Genomic DNA, 21,982 nt, shown 5'->3' with positions numbered 1-21,982 from the left:
GCACGTGTTCATTGCAGCATACTACACTGTGACTATACACGTGCATGGAAAGGTATATATATATATATATATATATATATATATATATATATATATATATATATATATATATATATATATATATATATATATGTATATATATATATATATATATGCATGCACAAACACGACGCAAATTCTTATGAAATGCTTGGCTATCGTTGGCTCTTATGTGTGTGTGTGTGTGTGTGTGTGTGTGTGTGTAAGGATCACCAGCTGGGCTCAACGTTTGAGTCATCATTAGACCATTTCCCGTGTATGCCTGTAGCCCTTCGTACCACTCCCTATTCAGGCCACTTCTCCTCCACATTCATCCTCAACCTTCCCCCTTGACTTTCCACTCTCCCTCCTCCCACCCACGCACTGCCATCCCTCCAAGACCACCCCCATCCCCCCTCCGCCCTCGCCCTCTCTCTCATACATCCTCACTATATACCATAACACCTTCAGGCGTCACATTGTGTTGTTCTCCTTCGCTATTTATATCCAGTCGCTCCAAGCACTTCCCTCTCCTCTGACCCTATTCAGAGCCTAAACTGCACCTTTAAATATTCTGACCCACTTCAGTCCCTTCGTGTCCCCAACCTACTCAGTTCCCCCCCCCCCCCTTTTTTTTTTTACCCCCGCGTTACCGAAGTCTACTCTGAACTCGCACACGCACCTGGCTCTGGAACTCTCCTCTTGAAACCTGGGACAATTTCGCCACTCTGATTACACCCACTGCACTACCCTCTCCCCACACAAACAAGAGTCCCCTCCGCTCGTCTCACGAGCCAGGCCCATTCCAGTTCTCCGGAGTCGTCAGCCCATTCCATTATCCCTTACACACCCAGGCCACACACGCACACACACACACACTCGTGTCCCTCTACCCTAATGTACCAAGTCAAACTTGGCCATCCTACTCCGCTACTTCCTCACAATCCCTCCCCCACTCGCCTTGGATCATCTCTACCCTCCCATCACCCCTGGCACCTGCTCTCCCTCCCTTAATCCTAAATCTTTTCTCATCCTTCCACACTTCCTGCTCTCCTTTTACCCCCCCCACACACTCAACCGCTACCATTCAGCGCAACCAAACTCAAGACCAAAAGGGCTTGAGGTAAAGAGAGTCCTACCTGACCCAGGGATGGTATGTGTTAGTAAGCTGTGGGAGTTGGAGGGTCGGCGTCGGTACGAACTGGGGGCCGATACCAGTGCCCTCCAGTGGTCAGTGTGCTACCGTCAGACACTATGGCTCCATCACCGCTGACTCGAGGAGTAATGAAATTGAGGTGTGTAGGAGAGAAGAGAAAGAGAGAGGGAGGGACAGGGGAGAAGAAGAAGAAGAAGAAGAAGAAGAAGAAGAAGAAGAAGAAGAAGAAGAAGAAGAAGAAGAAGTAGAAGAAGAAGAAAGAAGAGAAGGAAGAAGAAGAAGAAGAAGAAGAAGAAGAAGAAGAAGAAGAAGAAGAAGAAGAAGAAAAAGAAGAACTTGGAAAGTAAGAAGAGAGAGGAAGGAAGCTGTGACCTGGCAAAAAAAAAAAAAGACAAGGGAAACTGAACTCTGCGCCCACAGTCGGAGACTGACGTGTTATCCCCTGTCTATATAGTATAACTATTCCAGTAATCGTTTTGAACATTTGGGTGCTCACCGTGAATGCCAGATATAATCAACTGAACAACAACAAGAACAAAACTATGCTCACTGCAGTCAACAACTCACCCACACGTAAAAAAAAAAAGAGAAAAGAATTAATCTGGGTCACGGCCGATACGCAATCGTATCACCTTATCTCCAGAGGGAAGTGTTCCTCAGGACAAGCACCTCACTGTGAAGAGACCCAGCCCTTGATCCCCACCCAGCTTCATGACCTGTTATCATCAATGGCCTCACCCACCTGCTCCTGACAGCATTTATCCATGCACATGACTGCCTCCTCCCTAAACCCCCTGCTAGAGAGTTGGACGGCCACCAACCACCAGATTCCACGGCAAGTTCATCGTCAGCTGGAGAACACACACACACACACACACACACACACACACACACACACACACACACACACACACACACACACACACGCTGAACCAAAGGGAGAACATTAGTATTTACCTTCGAAACGAGGGAGGGAGGCGGCTGTAGGGATAAGACCCACAGCGAAATAGGTCACAGAACTTTGAGATCATAATACCCACACGTCCCTCCCTTCGTTTCTATGTTGGGTATTGACTATAAAGGAGAGGAGAGTGTAAGTCACGCCTCGGGGGAACTAAATGAGGGTAGGATGATGACGAAGACATGATGGGAGAGGAGTTGTCCAAATGATTGAGTGTTTATCTACAAGCAAACCTACCCTCCTCAACCCTTGTCATCCAGCGGAGAAAGGTTGCTGATGAAGCCCCTCCCTCCATCAACACTCTACCACAAGAGAGAGAGAGAGCTCGACTCCCAATCGTATTGATAACCTATGACACCCGACTATATTGGTGGATCGAACCTGGAATGTTTTTCATATGGCTCATAAGTGTCTTCCACACCAGCCAGTGGTAATGAACGGGAGGAGAGCGGCTCCCTCACACAGAACCAATGTAGCAGGACTTTCAATATTACGGAAATCTTAGCCATGGAATTTTTTGTTTCGTTTTGACTCTACAGCAAATCTATGAGTGATGGGAACACGTTAGAGGAAGCAACAGTACAACCATAGATATGTGAATTATACTTTAGATACATTATAGCTGTTCCAAAACTGCGTTACTCTCATTAGCAGGGTAAGGTTGGACTTTTGAAGTGAGTAGTTCTCTGACGAGACTGTGTTCCTGTATTTTTGTTGCCTGAAGACGATAAACCTCGCCATAGGTGACCTTTCACTCGCGCATAAGCTCGCATATAGTTGTTGAGGGGTGGAGAGAAGGTGAAAGAGAAAGAGATGAGAACTGAGAGAGAGAGAGAGAGAGAGAGAGAGAGAGAGAGAGAGAGAGAGAGAGAGAGAGAGAGAGAGAGAGAGAGAAACATGCTACCCAAACGGTGATTATGACTCGAGGTAGAGAAGCCCTTCTTTCCTCCACCTCTTCTTTAATCTCTGTTCTCATGACGGTGAAGCCAGCGAGTGGGAGTGTAAAGTGTGAGGCAGAGCCTTATAGACGGGAAGGCTCTGGCAAAGTGGTGGCGGAGGCAGAGGAGGAGGAAGAGGAGGAGGAGGAGGAGGAGGAGGAGGAGGAGGAGTGAGACTTGCGCGCTGGTGGTCGACGGTAGGTGGCGTTACTGGTGTGTGTGTGTGTATGTGTGTGCGTGTGTGAGTGTGTGTGTGTGTATGCTCCCTCCTCCTCCTCCTCCTCCTCCTCCCCTCATCCCCTGCCTCCCCCCCTACCCTCGGCGAACCAGGCTGCCAGGGGTAGTAGTAGGCAGTCAGTGGTCCTCGGCCGTGCGTCGCGCTCGGGTCGTGTCTCTGTGTGTGTGTGTGTGTGTGGTGTCTGCCCGCGCGCCTCTACCCCCCACCACCCCCCCCGGAGGACTCTCGTCGCTGGCCTCGCTCCTGCTGGTGGCTGGAGCTGCTGACCGAAGTGCCTCCTTGCTCAGCCCCCAGCATCTGCAAGGTGTTAACACCCTTTACCCCCAAGTTCCTCTCGCCTTTACTATTATCTCTCCATCTCTCTCTCTACCTGGACCCGTGCAACGACTAAAGTGTGTTCTTTGAAGGAAGGAAGGAGAAGGAAGGAAAGAAATTGATAAAACTTGACCATTAAATGGCTTAAGGTAAAATCATGTTGATCCAAGATAACGAGTGAACTTTAGGGGGGTCCATGGGAATCTAGATTTGTTTTCCCCAACCCCCTTCCCTTCCCCTCAATACCTCATCTTCGTCTCATAAGGGAGAGAAAACGAGTCTCTGAAATCTGTCTCCTTATGGGAGTGTGGTACTGGAGCAAATAGCAGTTGGCTTGTGTGTCGGCAAGTCCAACGAGCCCAGCAAGTGACGATGTGTAACTACGCGCTCGTAGGAGGCGGCCCATCGGCCAGCCACTGGATTGTTTTACTTCTGGTAGTTGGAACAGCCTTTTCCGTCTTGGGGCTGTCGGCTAAAGCCACCTCCGCCTTTGGACTTGACGGTAAGTCACGACCCCTCGAGTGTAGGCTTGACGACCTCTTTATTGATTGGCGTTTTTTTTTTTGTGTGTGTGATCATGATTATCATCATCTCTCGCAACATCGCTATACGAAAATCTTCCCGAGATGTTTACTTTCGCAAAGGAACTCGCCAAGTTCCCTCCAAAGTCTGGAGTTTATGCATGTGGGGTGTATGGGACGTGATCCATATGCATGGTTTTATGTAATATGCAAATAGAGAGGAGAGGGATTAACTTTTGCACTCCCGTAATGCCTTTGATCGGCACCTGAATATAACAAGAGGCGGCGGAGCAGTAATTAGATTGATAACTTTCGTGATGGATGATAATGGAATACTTGTTCACTGCTGGGAAAGCTCATGTCCCCCAACCGTAAACTATAGAACAACGATTGATACCTGGCAGCAAACACGTTCTCCTCATTGTAAGAACTACACAGAGAAGGATGATTAGAGCTGATAATTAAACGGATCCTAATTACCAAGGGTAAAATACAGGAAATCTCATGATAGCTGCACACCACCTCTAGGGAATGTGAAAAAGGACTGTAGCGACAGTCGTCATGTCATTCACAAGCGCAAGTTTTGTAGATAAATCACGTTCGTAAAAATAAAGAAATAAGTTTCCCTCACACAACGAAACATAGAGTGGAAATACCAAGCCTCATTTCATCCAGACCTAATGTGCGATTAATCGGTAATTACGATTATAAACGTATAGTCCTCCCCAGTGATTACATACATTTGAATTCCTTTTTTTTTAATGAAAGCGAGAAAAAGACTCTGTGATATGCATGAGTATATATATATATATATATATATATATATATATATATATATATATATATATATATATATATATATATATATATATCTATATATATCTATATATATCTATATATATATATATATATATATATATATATATATATATATATATACATATATATGAACTTAGAGTCTTTACAAGGCTACCAAAAGCCATGCAATTGTGGTGCATTTAGGAACGAAATATACCTTTACTTTTCCCTGGTGTGACATGTATATAGCAGGGGGGGAAAAAATAATCCAATAGATGATGGAATCCGAAACTGAAGCTGCTGGGGTAAGGGAAGTGGGTTCCGCTGTGAAATGAACAATTGCCTGCTGTGGCATACACATGAGAGGGTATCAGATCCCACAGGCTTGTACGTAGTAGCCCTAGTGTCGAACCCTAATAGATTCTAATCTCATTCCACAGGAAGGATAGAGGATAAAGGTTAATAGAATGAAGAGGAAGTGTGTAAACGACTTGAGGGAAAAGGATTTTGGGACAAGATCGATTAATTGGGAGAGATACCAACGAGTCAGGTGTGTCCATCCCACACAGCCCTCCCCAAAAAAGAAATGTATAAAAAGAAAAATCTTCTGTTGCTAATAGACTTCTTGTTGATAACGCTTCGCTCTCGCAGCTTCCTTCCCCTCCCTCCTCCCTAGAGGCGACGAGGAGATGGTAGAGAAAGGTTCTCTCTCTCTCTCTCTCTCTCTCTCTCTCTCTCTCTCTCTCTCTCTCTCTCTCTCTCTCTCTCTCTCTCTCTCTCTCTCTACCGACGCGCCGAGTCTCGTCCTCTTAAAAGAGAGAGAGAGAGAGAGCCAGCTCATGTTTAACATAGTAATTGCCGGCGGCTTTTCTCTTCTAATTCATTTATTCTTTTTTTTAGTGAGTTTTTTTTTGTCGTGATTCTGGCAGTGAAAAAAAAAAAAGAGGATGATAATCTGTTGATGTATAATCGCTGGCGAGAGACTATTGATCTCTCGTGGGTGAGACGGTGATTACTTGATCCTCACAGAGAGAGAGAGAGAGAGAGAGAGAGAGAGAGAGAGAGAGAGAGAGAGAGAGAGAGAGAGAGAGACTTTCAATCCCAACTATGATGAGACACTTGGTTTTTTTTTCCGTGGGATAGATAGAATGAGAGATATGGAGGGGCTTTATCTTCTCAGTGGGAGACGCCGCTGATCCCCAGCGTGAGACGTGGTGAGACAAACTTAAATCTCCACTGCGATAAGAGACATTGATCTTTCATCATGGTGAGGGGGAAAAAATGAGGATTAATCCCGTTGATCACATCCAGCCTCGGAGGCTGTTGATCGTTTTAAGGGACGTACCACAACACATTGGACGAGACTATGATCTCTGTAGGGAGACCGAGTTGATCTCCAAGCCATCGATCGCCACCACGAGAGATAGCTAACCTCACCGGGTGAGTAAGTGATAGTCTCTCAGCGTAGTGAGAGACACATTGACCTCCAAAGCGAGATGAATGATCCATTGAGTCATCTTCCTCTGGACGCAGATTGCAGCCTTGGTAGCGTCAAGAAAGACACGTAATGACAATTTGGAAGTCTGCAGTTTCGACAATGTCTCTTTAGATTATTCGCGTTGCTGTCGGTAACCTGACCTGACCTGACCCACAATGCAATTAGACTTGAGGTCAAAAGAAAAATACAAAATGATAATCTCTCGGTGTTTTTTTTTGTTTTTGTTTTTCTCTGGTCCCTTCTCTCTCTCTCTCTCTCTCTCTCTCTCTCTCTCTCTCTCTCTCTCTCTCTCTCTCTCTCTCTCTCTCTCTCTCTCTCTCTCTCTCCACGAAAAACGAATGAAGAGAAGGGGACGACAACAACAGCGGGAGTTTGTCTCCCTTTAAAAGCACACATTACCTTCTGCTAGACTGGGAGAAGAAAAAAAAAAGAGAAAATTCTCGTTCACTCTGCAAGGAAAATTTGCTACAGCAGTCTCTCCGTAGGCCACAATTTCTCTGGGGGGGGGTAAGGGAGCAAAAGAAAATAACAAAAAAGGAGTTGAAAGCTTTTGGTGTCTGTCTTTTTTTTTTCTATTTTTTTATATCATTTCTTTTTCATCTAGGTTAAGGAAAAAGAATATATATATATATATATATATATATATATATATATATATATATATATATATATATATATATATATATATATATATATATTGAAGGTACTGAGACCATATCGTACGTCAGCGAGGAAGTTAGCCTGCTCTAAGTTGGGTTGCATGTGTTCAAACTTTGGCTAATGCCGAGCATTTTTTTGATAGTACCCGAGACTTTTATATTTTTAAACAGCAGTCGAGTGTCGGTATTGTGCAATAAGGGCCCCTGTTTTTTTTTTTGTTTTTTTTTCTCAAAGGAACAGAGAAGGGGGCCAGATGAGGATATTCCCTCAAAGGCCCAGTCGTCTGTTCTTAACGCTACCTCGCTAACGCGGAAAATGGCGAATAGTATGAAAGAAAAGATATATATATGAATGATTCGTGTTCAGAATTTGACAGTCACCTTCTTAAGAGTGTCCCTTGACACGTTGTCGTGTTACCTGTCTTAACTGTAACCAGTTCAAAGCCATTACGCCGTTTAAAGAAAACCGCAGGACTCAATTGGAGCTAATCTTGCGTAATTTATACGAGAATTATACGATATCGACCTCCAAAAGGTGGTTGGGGGGGAGGGGTCGTTAGAGAAGAATTAAACCCCCTGGTTCCACAAACTACATCGAAAGAAACAAACTAAAACTTATATTTTCATGGTGATAGATTATCGCTGTAATGTTTGTTGAGAGTCTTAGTAATGTTTATTTTCCTTGTCAACACCTTCTTCGTTCAGTGTCTCAGCGCATTTGGCCTGAGGGTAAATGGAGTCTGTCGTACGTTAAGGCTCCTCCCAGAAGCAAGCGCGAGTGAAAGATAACAGCGTCCTGAGTGGTAATCTAACAGCACTATGCCTGAGTGATTGTTTCCCGTGCCTCCTCCTGTGTGTGTGTGAGTGTGTCTTTGAGACACGCAGTCATCACCAGCGTTGTCTCCTTAGTGCATCTGAGAGTCTTCATATCTTCCGTAATGTTTCCTTTTTTTCTTTTGAGTCTCAGAGCAATCCATGACCTGAGAGAGAGAGAGAGAGAGAGAGAGAGAGAGAGAGAGAGAGAGAGAGAGAGAGAGAGAGAGAGAGAGAGTGTGTAAGTGTGCTGGCGGTACGTTCGTATTGCTGTTTCTCCTGAGTGTTCCTTGTGTTTTCGTAGTGTCTCTAAAGATGTCAAGTGCATCAGCGCATCGTCTTAAGTGAGTTTCGCTATTTGTGACGACTCCTCCGGGCTTCCGTTGAGAGCATCTGCTAAGTGTCTCTCTTAAGTATTTAACACTTTAGCGTCCTGCGAGTGTAGAAGACTCCGAGTGTATGTCATGGGGTGTATGTCCTGAGTGTAGATCTGAAGAGTGTAGCTGAAGTCTGTCTTCTGTCCATTGCACCTTAGCATACCTGTTGTCTGCCTGAGTGTTTATCTCCTGAGTGTGTATCTCCTGAGTGTGTCTCGTGAACGTGTCTCTCCTGAGTGTATCTTTTAACTGAATCTCTTGAGCGTATATTCTGATTGTGTTTTTCGAGTGCATCGACTGAGTGTGTCTCTTGATTGTCTCTCTCCTGAGTGTATCTTCTCACTGAATCTCCTGAGTGTGTCTCCCATATATCTCCCGAGTGTATATCCATAGTTTAACCACTGGGTGTGGCTCCTGAGTGTGTTTTCCTGAGCGTGTCATTTGACTGCATCATCAGCAAATCGCACGTCACCCGCCCGTACACCCCCACACCTCGTAACCTATCCTCCTCCCCTTGCCCTCCTCCTCCTCCTCCTCCGGTTCTTTTTTCTGATCACCCAAGCTTCGGGGGAGACCTTCTGTCGGTCGTCTGAATGAGGAAGGCTCTCCTCGTCCCTCGTCTGATAGCTACATCCCCGTATTGTCACCTCGGCAAGATCCGCACACTGTGTGGCTGGAGAGGACGTAACGAGTAGAGCATATTAGAACGGACTTTTTGCGTTCTTTCTAACCATTTTATATCATAGGCAAAAAAAATATCTATGCAATTTTTTTCTTTACTTTTTTTTTTGCGTGTATGACATATACACGCAAATATGAAAATGATGTCGGATTAAGAGAGGTAATTTTAGAGTTTTTCCACAAAGTTTGGCAGTAAATTAGACTGTTCGGCCCTCGAATTTTTATATGTTTGTTTCTGTTTGTTGGGCAAATATTTAGTCTACTTCCGTTTGTAAATGCAGCTGAGTTTGTATATCTGTGTACATTTACTAATTTGTATTTATGTGTGTGTGTGTGTGTGTGTGTGTGTGTGTGTGTGTGTGTGTGTGTGTGTGTGTGTAAGTAGATGTTGATATATGTCGCTGATATATGTACTTACGGTCTGTAAATCATGCAGTTTTTTATAAGGGGGAGTCGAGATACCTCGCTGTGTGTAAATGAAAATGATTTCATTATATCGTAAAATATATATATAACCCCATAGCGCGGGGTTCTGACCCCTGACCTCCTTGACCTTGGATGAACTCTGCAGTTTGTGCCCGGCTTATCCCATGTTCTGTAACACTAGACTACAAGTTCAGTTTTCTTTAACTCCATATGCCTATTTGACGTTTGAGGCTCTTTTTTTCCTAGGTGGACTGTAAGCGGTTCTCAAAGTCATTCTATGGTCTCAGTAGATCATTGCTGGAACCAGTACTGGCAGAACTGCATAGTCTCAGACGATGGCCATGGGAATGTAGATGTGGAAGCCTACAAGAGTGTAAGGAATTAGAATCGACTTGATACCATTTAGTCCTAGAATGGGCTCATGGATGGCTATTTAGTCCCCAGTCCCATCTCACTGAATATTACGGGGAGTTCAGTCTTATATCATCCAGTCCAAGCGATATTCCATGCATCGGTCGTGTATAATCGAATACTTTTAGAAATATTCTTGAGAACTCAGTCTCTTTATCTTTGAACACCTCCCTTTTATTTACAGATCAGCCCTATACCGTTCATCCTATATCGTTGATCCTGTATCGTTGATCCTATATCGCTGATCATATATCGTTGATCTTATATAGTTGGTCAAATATCGTCGATTCTAGGTAGCTGATCGCAAGGAGGATTTAGATATCAGTTCCTTACAACTGAAGGAAGCCATTATCAAGAAATTCCTTTTATTTTCTTTTTCTCCTGAATGATTGTGAGCTTTACCGTATGATTGTTATGGAACTAAGACCCTGGAAGATGTCACCAATACCCTGGAATACCTCATTAAGACTCTGGAATATCTCCCAAAGTCACTGGAATATCTCATTAAGATCCTGGGTAACCTCACCATGATCCTGGAAGGGTCTCACTAAGACCCCAGAAGGTCTCACAAAGACCTGTGGAAGATCTCGCAAAGACCCTGGAAAATCTCACCTGGACCAGTGAAGATGTATGGCGACCCATCGTACTTCATGCACCGAAGAACAAAACTGGAACACCAATTACTCGAGCTCTTTGTGAGAAATGAGTGCAGTTCACATTATTCATTATCATCTTTGCCGAAGAATCGTGATGATATATATATATATATATATATATATATATATATATATATATATATATATATATATATATATATATATATACCCAGTTAACTAAATGATAACACACTGTTTATACCCACAGGACCCAAACTGTTATGATACCACTTACCCGTCAAACGCCAAGATAAAAGTGATCGTCTTCTTCAAGAACTTTAAGAACGTTCAAAGAAGGATGTGGTTATCATCTCTTGGTCAAACGTTTGATGGGCACTGCAGTCTAGACCCCCCCCCCCTCCTCAGCTCAACAGATGGCGTTATCTTGCCTTCTCTCCTCTCCTGACCACCGTATCCTCATTGAAAGAAGAAAGAAGATGATAACGTATTTCTTTCACTTGGGGTTTTAGGTCGAGTCTGGCACTGTGCAATGGAAATAATTCCTCGTCCCAGTCTCTCTCTCTCTCTCTATCTCTCTCTCTCTCTCTCTCTCTCTCTCTCTCTCTCTCTCTCTCTCTCTCTCTCTCTCTCTCTCTCTCTGCTGGGTTTGGCCGAATCTGCCGACTTCTCAGTTTTGGACGTGCGCTGAATCAGGTATTTGCGGGTTGTATGTGTGTGTGTGTGTGTGTGTGTGTGTGTGTGTGTGTGTGGGTGGGTGGGTGGGTGGTAGGGAAGGAGAGGACCATGAGGCACCTACCATTGCTGGCCAGAGTACCGAGAACGATAACTGTAGCTAATGTATACACACACACACACACACACACACACACACACACACACACACACGCGTGTGAACATACCCTGCAAAGGTAATCTAAAAAGAAGAAAAAGACAGTGTTAGATTTTGTGTTTTGACTAGAAAATAGTGGTTGGATTCTGTCTTTTGATTGAAAAATAGTTTTATTCTAATTTCTTATGGAAGAATGGTGTTGTATTTTATGCTTTTATTGGAAGATATAACTGCAGTCTGTGTTTTAATTGAAACAAAATACTGTTTTCTTTGTATTCTAAGCTTTGATGGAGAAATAGCGTTGTATTCTAGGTTTTGATGGAGAAATAGCGTTGTATTCTAGGTTTTGATGGAGAAATAGCGTTTTATTCTAGGTTTTGATGGAGAAATAGCGTTGTATTCTAGGTTTTGATGGAGAAATGGTGTTGTATTCTAGGTTTTGATGGAGAAATAGCGTTGTATTCTAGGTTTTGATGGGGAAATAGCGTTGTATTCTAGGCTTTGATGGAGAAATAGCGTTGTATTCTAGGTTTTGATGGAGAAATAGCGTTGTATTTTAGGTTTTGATGGAAAGATAGCGTTGTATTCTAGGTTTTGATGGAGAAATAGTGTTGTATTCAATGCTTTTATTGGAATATTGTGTTGTATTTTACGTTCTAATTGAGAAGTATTGTCCTATTCTGTGTATTGATTGAAAAGAAAGTATTGCATTAAATGTTTTGACTGAAAAATGGTGTTGCATTTCCTGTGATATCATTACATTGCTCTCTCTTGTTTGAAGTAAGTTGCATTTCTATATACCTTGTGTAAAGTAAGTTGCATTTCTTATAACTAATTTTCTAAATCTTAACTACTACATGTCTTTTTCTTCACTTCTTTGACCTCTTTTTATCTGCATCTCATTGACTTTACTATGGAGCATAAGAATCGACTATCTCAGGTAATCAAAAGTGTCCATCAGAGCGAGAAGTGAAGAAGGAGAGACTGAAGGCAAAGTCTTGTGACAGAGAACGTGGAATAAATAGGTACCCCCCCTTGTATACTGGGCTGGTCCAACAGAAAACGAAACAAAAGTAAATTACTATTTGCCGTATGGAAAAACTGTGTCAGCGCGCACAGCTTTGCAGTTCTGGGCGAGTTGATTGTCTCTATGTGATAGACAAAACTCATAGTACTCCAGACAGGCCCGACACCGTTTTGTTAAATGTCACAGAAGCGAGTAATAGCGGAAATAATACCAGTACTGAAAGTTCTCTAGTGAGGTGATTGCAAAATGAAATACGCTGTTGGATCCATTTTTTTTTTCCTCCCCCCCTTTTTTTTTTTTTTTACTGAAAGAGAAATTAAACATTTGTCTCATTTTTTTTTTAACCAGTTCATAGGCGATTATTTTTCCGATATGGTCTCCAGAGGTTGTCTCCTCTTATTATCTGTGTCTTTTAGATCAATATTTGGACCGGTGTGAATAGGGTGGGTTTTTTTTTTTCGAAGTTACCCCCTGCCTTTTCTGACAATTTTCCCTGAAAGTTTGCTCTCTTATACACAAACACAGACAGACAGACACACACACACAGAAAGTTTGCTCTATACACAAACACACAGACAGACAGACAGACGGACGGACGGACGGACAGACAGAGAGACAGACAGATAGACAGACAGACACAGAGAAGCAGCAAGAAGTAATGACGCGGAGGAAACACACCTGGACAGAGTGAGCTAATCAGGCGATCAGCACGTAAACATTACGCGCGCGTATATCGCAGTGTGAGTGAGCGATCACCCCACACTACGCTGGTGCAACATTTTCCTTGGCAGCAGATGGAGCACAGGTGTCATGCGATGATGAATCGAATCGCCCGCTGCGCACGCGCACGCGAGGGCATAGAAAACGTACACTTGGACATCCTGCAGCCATTTACAGTCGTGGTGTAACCCCATAACTCGAGGCTAAAGGAAGTTATATAGAGGAGAAACGGTGCGCCTGTTGGCATGGGAATTACCAGACGATGACACACACTCCACCCACTCCCACCTCACCTCACCCAGTCACCGCCGCGTCGCTCGAGTTGATCTGACCTGTTGTCAGCGTGAAGACTTAATGATAACGCGACGGGGGGGGGATGCTTGTGGGAGGAGCGGTGTGGTTTTCTTGACCGTCGTCCCCCAGCAGGTGGGTGGGAGGAGGGTTTTCTCCCGACCCAAATCGTGTTCCTCTGGTCGCGTTCTCCTTCGGGAAGTTGACGGTCTACGTGACGAAAAGACTTCGTGGGGTGCAAAAGGCATCTTCCGGCTCAGGGAAGTTTTATAGACTGACTGCAGTGGTTATCCGGTGTGGGGAAGTATAAGACGTTGAAAGTATAAGTGTTCTTAAGTGCCATACGTTTCAGGTTGATTGATTTTATAAAGTACAGTTGAGAGGAATAGTTTTTTTCTGTTTATTGTCCATGAGGAGATTGGAAGGTAAGTAATACTACGTCATTGATTTGCACGAAAAGTACCTTCGTGGTTGTCCAAAAGGTGAGACTGATTTCCTTGACAACTTTAGAATTTTAACACTTATATTCATTTATTTTTTGTACTTAACCGCCGTCTCCCGCGTTAGCGAGGTAGCGCAATTTTGGATTTTAAGCTCAAAATTTATCACGACCAGGATTATCTTATAACTTCCCCAAGAAACAAATTGGCGACTGCAAGATTTCTCCATGTAACAGTGTCATATAATTGCCCCCCCACACAAAAAATACTGATGTGTGCATAGATAACATGTGGCTCCCACTGTAGCGTTGACTAACCTCAGAATATATTGCTTGAGGAAACAGCCAGGACCATTTTCATAACTTTTGTGAGACTCTTGTCATTCTGTTGATAATCCCATGAATCTATAGTGAAGTTGAGCTTAAATGACGATACCAAAAGCTGATAATACTTCTGTAGGATCATTTTAGTTTACGTGATGGATCATACAGTTTTTAGCTACATGTAAAGTAAACCATCTAAGTAAACTCATGGGCTCACATCCTCTCTGGTAAGCGGATCTCCTCTCCATTAGCCCTCTACTTCCTCCTGTATCGTATCTTCAAAGCTCTTATGTTCAGACTTTTCCCCTCATCATCCACTTAGTCCCACGGGGATGGACGAGCGTCCAAGCCCGCTAGCTGAACTCAAGACGAACCAGACGGAGGTCATGTCTCACTGAGGGACGGAGTCAGGTGAAGGCACTGGTGTGGTGGAGGAGGGAAGCGGGGCGGTTTTCCACAACCACTTCCGCGTGTGGCGCGGACGATGAAAACAGCAGGTGTGTGGTGGTGGATGGCTAATGCGGTGGCTGGAAGGGGGGGAATGAATAATGATTTGCGGGAGGAGCTAGAGGTGTGTGTGTGTGTGTGTGTGTGTGTGTGTGTGTGTGTGTGTGTGTGTGTGTGAGAGAGAGAGAGAGAGAGAGACGTGTTGTGGCGCTCCGACTGTTTAATCTGTATATAGATGGGTTCGTTAGGAAGATAAATGCCAACAGCATGAATATTTTGAATTAAGTTGACGTATGGGGGAGAGGGAGGTCAGAGGCGGGAGGGAGGGAGGGAAGGGTTAAGGCAATGCTTCTGTGAAGGTAGGGAGGTAGGTAGGTAGGAGGTGCATAGGAAAATCACAGGTGGAATCGAAACCTTTTCGATAACCCACCATGATGGACGAGGGAGTAGAAATTGTGGACGTAAAGTGATCGTCTCTGCTATGTGGGTGCGATGATGGAGTATGCAGGTGGATGAGAAGAGTGTGGGAAGGTCCTCACACAGGTAGGCTCGGTGTCAGGAGTAAGGAGACGATAACATGTTTTGGTCGATTCATCCAGAGGCTGTGTTTGTGTGTGTTGTGTGTGTGTGTGTGTGTGTGTGTGTGTGTGTGTGTGTCAACTAAAGAGACGAGCAACTGCTATGGGAGGGCACTGTACTGCTCTCACAGGTTGCATCATAGCCCACTTTTTGCAATGTATTTCTGCCTAGCGTGAGACTGGTAGATGAACATTCTCTCTCTCTCTCTCTCTCTCTCTCTCTCTCTCTCTCTCTCTCTCTCTCTCTCTCTCTCTCTCTCTCTCTCTCTCTCTCTATCTATCTATCTATCTATCTATCTATCTATCCATCCATCTATCTATCTATCTCTGGACACCGACGGATTATGGTAATAACAGTCGGCTCGTTGTACATATATATGAGTTTTCCATGATACTCTCTTGACAAAAGGTAGGGGGTGTGGGTGTAAGAGCACTGGTCCATGATCAGACCTGGCTCAGGTTATGGTAGAATGAAGCGAGGGATGTCTATGAGATGACTGTACCAGCGTAGGTGTAGGGAAGACGAGGAGGGTATGGCTTACTTCTAAAAACCAGATCTGTGGTTGAAAGGACTGCTATGGCTGATCGAACGATGCGTCATACAATTGCCCAAAAGTCAGGGTATGATTCCTCGCTGTGAATGCATCAAATTGACCATAAAACACGGTTCAATATTTGCAGTTTAACCCCCTCCCTCCTACCCTCTCTCTCTCTCTCTCTCTCTCTCTCTCTCTCTCTCTCTCTCTCTCTCTCTCTCTCTCTCTCTCTCTCTCTCTCTCTCTCTCTCTCTCTCTCTCTCCAACCCCCGCACCCCACCCAGCCCAACCCAACCCAACCCAACCCAACCCAACCCACCACCAACCACCCGCTACCACCACCACTCTCTACCTACACCCGTGAATGCAAACCTATTAAAACTTTATATCAAGTGCAACTACCTGCAAATTTAGTTTTCCCCTCTCGCATTCCTGAAATTCTTCTTTCATTTCATGCAAAAAAGAAATATTCTCCCCCCCCCCCCTTCAGTGAAGGTATTTATATATTTCTTTTCCTCAACTCATTTCGACAAATTCTTGAGGGGGTTATGATAAGGTGGATAGTAATTCATTTCTTTTTATCTAGTCGAATGATTTATGCAAATGCAGATATACGACAAAGTAGTAGTTTGGGTCATTTTGTAGATTTTTTTTTTTGTATTATGATAACAGCGAGATATTACCACTGTGTCTTACCATACCAATTGCTGTTTGTGCCTCATTAGATACTCACCAAATTATTGTCCATCTCTCATAAAATATTGGCCAACGAGTGGCCATCTTTCGTGAGGTACTCATGACTCATCCACCAGCGACCTCTCACGAATCACTGACCAGTTGCTAGTCGCCTCTCACGAATTACTGACCAGCCACTAGCCATTCCCCCGGGGTTGTGTTTAATTACATATTCACCAATCACCAGCCCGGGTTACCAAGGTCTGTGGCTACTGATGTATTGACCAATGAACGTCCTCTCTCTCTCTCTCTCTCTCTCTCTCTCTCTCTCTCTCTCTCTCTCTCTCTCTCTCTCTCTCTCTCTCTCTCTCTCTCTCTCTCTCTCTCTCTCTCTCGGACGCCTGGTCCCGTATTGACCAGACACTCTCTCGACCGAGCCCAAACATTTGTGCATCGAACTGTGTTCGTGACGAATCATCACCGTGTCTTCTAGAGAATGTCTTCCCTTGAATCAGTCTTCCCGTCTCTCGTTTTCTTCTTCTTCTTCTTCTTCGTCTTATCTGCCAGATACATCGCCAATTTTCTTTACGGGGTAGGGCAAAAGGAAAGTGGTGGAACTCATTTTGTTTCGTCCCTTTTCTCGGGGATGAGGTAATGAGGGACGGAATTCATTCTCCTTCAGCCCTTTTCTCAGGGGAAATAGGTAGACTAGGTAATGAGGATAGGTAATGAGGAACAGATCTTATACATGTGTGTGTGTGTGTGTGTGTGTGTGTGTGTGAAGCTACAGGGGAGTGGGACAGTGGCATAGACTTAAGTGGCCTGCAAAATGCACAATATGTTTGTGATAAAGTTGTATAGACTCCTTATGATTATACATATTCATGATGCTTCTTCGCTGGTACCATCAGGAACAGACAATTAGGACTTCGGAAAAATGTCCTCGCTTGGCTCCTTCCTCTGTTCCTTCTTTTGAAAGGGAATAATACAGGAGTGGAGGATTTCCAACCTTCTCCTCACTCACGCCCCTCTTAGTCGCATCTTACGAAACACAGGGGGTCACGTGGGTAATATTTTTACTTCACAGTCCCCAGGGATATATATATATATATATATATATATATATATATATATATATATATATATATATATATATATATATATATATATAGGGCTTACAGCTAATATATGAAACTGAGTCCCAGTACAGAATCAAAGGTTATTGCATCTCAGGAAAAATTAATTTTTTTTTTAAACAATTTAGGCTCAATGTATATAGATGTTTATACTGATGAATCATAACTCACATCACAACACTTTACACGTCGTCCCACCCGGTAGACATGGCCAGCTCTCTGAATGCTGCAGGAGCTTCACCAGGCGAGCAGGAAGGAACTCCTGAGGACGTGAATAAGTAAATAAGTGAATAAATAATCGTAACTCGAGGTCATAACTCACTTTTGTCTTTCGCGAATTATTACGGGGAGGGTCAATCTAGAGAGGGGAAGTACGTTGTAAGCTTGCGTGTGATGAGAGCCAGTGATATAGTGAATCGATATAGCGAATGAACAACTCGAGAAAAGAAAGAAAAATAGTGCCAGTTGATAACCTAGTTATCATAACTGAAATATTTAAGTAAATAATTCGTACAAGTAACTCGTAGAGGTGTTTAGGGCACTACCAACAGATCTCTTTTCCTAAAGGGAAAAAAAATATTCTACTTATAGACATCGTCTTTTTTAATCACCATTTACAGTAAGTAATTAATTAAAGAAAACTTATTAAGATGTGATTCTTGAGAGCGCTAAGGTTGCTATACAGATAATATTTCATCTAAAAGTCGTGATATGAACACCATCATGACTGTATTGGTAGTCAACAGTCGTAATTTGTAGCTTTTTAATCTAATCTACAGCGCCTGTAGCTCTTGGGGTCAGACTTCTAATTTTTTCCTTTCGTCTCCCTACCTAACCCGAAGTTCCAGCCTTCCTGCTCTCACTCAGAGTCTTATATAACCATCAACTATAGCCCGAGTCTTTGTAGCTCCATAGTGTTAGTCTCGAGTCTTATAGTGTGTGCCTCCCACATGAAGGCCTGAGGCTTATACACACACTAAATCTGTGAGGTTTTTTTTTTTTTGATATTTTTCACGACCACAAATAGCCCCAAAAGGACCCAGTGTGGTGTTGCTGTTTGAATTGCTTTGTATTCCTTTGTATTCTTTGTATGATTTTCTATCATATCTTCGAAGATGATGGTGTAAAAAAACCCGAGTTGTGATCTCAAGAACATGATGGTGTAAAAAAAAACCCGAGTTGTGATCTCAAGAACATCATGGTGTAAAAAAAAAACCCGAGTTGTGATCTCAAGAACATCATGGTTTAAAAAAACCCGAGTTGTGATCTCAAGAACATCATGGTTTAAAAAAACCCGAGTTGTGATCTCAGAATACATCTTCCAAATGAACACTTGAGTCCTCATCACTGATTTCTGGTGTAATTGCCAATATGACCCCTAGTATATACACAAACAACCACTCGATTAGACCCTGGTGTCTGTCTGGGGCTGTAAACGTTAGTACGGCCTGTGGTTTTTGAGGGTAATATGATCCCCCCCCCCTCCCCCAGGGCTGGACCCTGGGGTTTCATAACCCTCCTCCACATGGAGGGTGAGTCCTTTCGCAACTGCCAGACCTGATCCAGTGCCTTTATGAACTTTGTGGGTGGAGGGTGAGGGTGGAGGGGTATGTTTTATTCGAACCCCAGACGGTAATAGACATTATCTCCGAGTGTAATTCAATTAGCTGCATTTCTCTCCGACACAAACTTCCAGAGAGCCACCTGGAGGTTCCAGGGACACTCCCTTTTTTTTTCGGGTGGTTCCAGCCAGGAGAGATTAATGGTAGAGTGACGTGGTGGATGGGCAGCAATTAGATGAAGAGGTGGATGGCTGGACGAACAGTGAGTTCGCTGGCGGTTGAGATAACCATTATTGTGTGAGAGGGTTTCTTTCTTTCTCTCTCTCTCTCTCTCTCTCTCTCTCTCTCTCTCTCTCTCTCTCTCTCTCTCTCTCTCTCTCTCTCTCTCTCTCGTCACGCAGGTCATTCGTGGGTCAAGCCTTTGCTCTCCATCTCTCACCAGAAAAAGGAAAATGACTGTTGTGTTTGTCCCTTTTCCCCCTCCCTCCCCGTTTGATGTGGCTTTGAGGCGAGAGAGAAACGGGGGGGACGAAGGGGGGGCGGGAAGGGGGGACCTTTTCGGTGTGTCAAGCGAAAGTTAACTAAGTTTCTCGTTGCGTTATCATATTCTGTTCTTCTTTCACGGCCGTTTTCTTTCCTTCCTTTTGTTTTTGGTCTATCTGAATTACGTCCTGAAATACGTTGGTGTTGATTCATTCTCTCCATCGTGTTCCTGCTTTTGTGTTTCATTTACTGTCTTCCACCATGTTGCTGCTTTTGTGTTCCATTTGGATTCTCTTTGGTCTTGAGGCACGCTGCACATTTGATTGTAGTTTTGATGTGTTATTGTTGCCGTTCGAGATGAGGGTTGTAGAATATGTGTAGCAACCCTGAAGATGCGTTTGTGGGCGGTGTTTGGGGTTGTTAACTTGACCCTGTGGGTAGTTATAGTGTAGGAATGTGGTTGTAATGGAGGCTATGCTTAAGAACTATGTTGAAGTTGTAATGTCGAACTGTGACTGTAGCATAGCCATGTTTAAGGCTATGCAGAGGTTATGATACAGAGCACTGATTGTATCGTAACCCATGTTTAAGTCTCTGCTGAAATCGCAGCATATGAGAACTGTGATTGCTGTGATTGCTGTAATGAGGTTGTTTCATTGCTGAAGGTGTGGTTGAAGATTATGACTATATGAAAGCTGAGGTCGCACTGCAGGACTATATCACTGGTAATCGATCAAGCTTGGAGTTATAACTTAGGTTAATCACAGAACGAAGTGTATCTTACTTTTTTTATGTATTTTCTTTTTTTTCAGGGAAGGTGGAAGGTGGATTATTGCCCAGGTTGAATATCGTACAGTGCTTGAGTGTGTGTGTCAGAGTGCTTGAGTGTGTGTCAGAGTGCTTGAGTGTGTGTCAGAGTGCTTGAGTGTGTATCAGAGTGCTTGAGTGTGTGTGTGTAGTGCTTGAGTGTGTGTGTCAGAGTGCTTAAGCGTGTGTATCAGAGTGCCTGAGTGTGTCTCAGAGTGCTTGAGTGTGTCTGTAAGCCAGAGGTATTGCTCATAAGTTCTGTGTGAGGGATATTATAACTAATATGGTCACATGAGTTTTCAAGTGTGTTCAGGAAGTACGTGATTTTCTAAGTATACCGGTATTGCTTTTGACGTATGTATGTCTGTGGTATGTCAGGGATATGCTACACAGACTAGTATGTTACGTGTAAGTATACTGTCACATGAGATATAATGGGGTTTGTCTGTACCAGGCGTGGTGGTATGGTGAAAGTAAATTTGCACGCTTGATATGAACTGCCTCGTATGTCTTTATTCAGCCATGTCGAAGACACTTATAGATAGGTTTCTCATTCTTGAAAAAAAGAAAGAAGAATCTGAACCTTCTTTGTCATGTTGAAGAGACCAAAAAAAAAAATAAAAGAGAGAAAAAGTGAAATAGGTTCCGATGAGAAGACTAGCGTATTTCCAAACTCACAGGCTCAGAGCTGAGCTTTTAAAGAAGATAATAGGATCGAGGACGACGTAAAGATGATAGCATGACGTTATCGGCGCCGTGACTGTGATAACAGGGTTATGGCCACAATAAGGATGATAACATAATCACTAAAGCGTCTGGATGATGGATTGGTCGCCGGCGCGTAAAATCATATTAAGGTCAGGGTACAGTCGTGCCAGTGTAGGATAATGACACTGGGGCGTGGGAGTGGGGTATGATGATGACGTTAGTGGGGCGTGGGAGTGAGGTATGATGATGATATTAGTGGGGCGTGGGAGTGAGGTATGATGACATTAGTGGGGCGTGGGAGTGGGGTATGATGACAGGGGTCTCTCTCTCTCTCTCTCTCTCTCTCTCTCTCTCTCTCTCTCTCTCTCTCTCTCTCTCTCTCTCTCTCTCTCTCTCTCTCTCTCGAACTCATCGACATCCATCCGCCACAGACAGACGACACAGAGAGAGTGTGACTCGGTGGGGCTGGGTGGTGGGAATACACAGACACAAAGAAGTGATCACACACGGTCGTCCCCATCTCCCGGGCTGGGACAGACCGTGTCGCAAGGCGCCACCTACTGAGCACCAAAGACATACTCAACTCCATCTGTTGAGCGTCATTGCAACTAAGCCTCGTTAGCTTTCTTCACACGTAACTTTCCGGTCTTTATGAGATTCTTCCTTGGCAGTTTGTTTGGCTCAATATTGACGTGTATATATATATATATATATATATATATATATATATATATATATATATATATATATATATATATATATATATATATATATATATATATATAATCACAAATTGCCTGCCAATAGCAAGGATTCGAACCCGGTGCCATTTTTGTGATAACTGGGTATGCCAACCACTCATCTACGAATAGGCGATAGGTCACAGCACCCAGCTACCACACATATAGTACGGGGTTCGAATCCTTGCTGTTTTGGGTGGCATTTTGCGTTTTATATGCCACATTTTGAGTATTCATTTGGACGTAAACACAC

At 43.6% G+C, this 21,982-nt stretch overlaps 1 protein-coding gene across 4 annotated transcripts in view; it reads left to right on the top strand.

Moving 5' to 3' along the window:
- The first annotated feature begins 3,471 nt into the window (after positions 1–3,471).
- LOC139753711 (neurotrimin-like) overlaps positions 3,472–21,982 on the top strand; it is a 518,149-nt gene continuing 499,638 nt past the window's right edge. For 2 of the 4 annotated variants that reach the window (XM_071670445.1, XM_071670443.1), the window contains exon 1: positions 3,479–4,128. In XM_071670445.1, the coding sequence (XP_071526546.1) occupies positions 3,999–4,128 (130 nt within the window). In that variant the 5' untranslated portion in view covers positions 3,479–3,998. Of the gene's footprint in view, positions 4,129–21,982 lie in introns of all 4 variants that reach the window. The other 2 variants (XR_011713754.1, XM_071670444.1) reach the window with 2 other exon arrangements.

The sequence above is a fragment of the Panulirus ornatus genome, chromosome 15, assembly GCF_036320965.1.
Source record: "Panulirus ornatus isolate Po-2019 chromosome 15, ASM3632096v1, whole genome shotgun sequence".
In the NCBI taxonomy this organism is placed as follows: Eukaryota; Metazoa; Arthropoda; class Malacostraca; order Decapoda; family Palinuridae; genus Panulirus; species Panulirus ornatus.
This window is presented reverse-complemented; position numbering and strand designations above follow the sequence as displayed.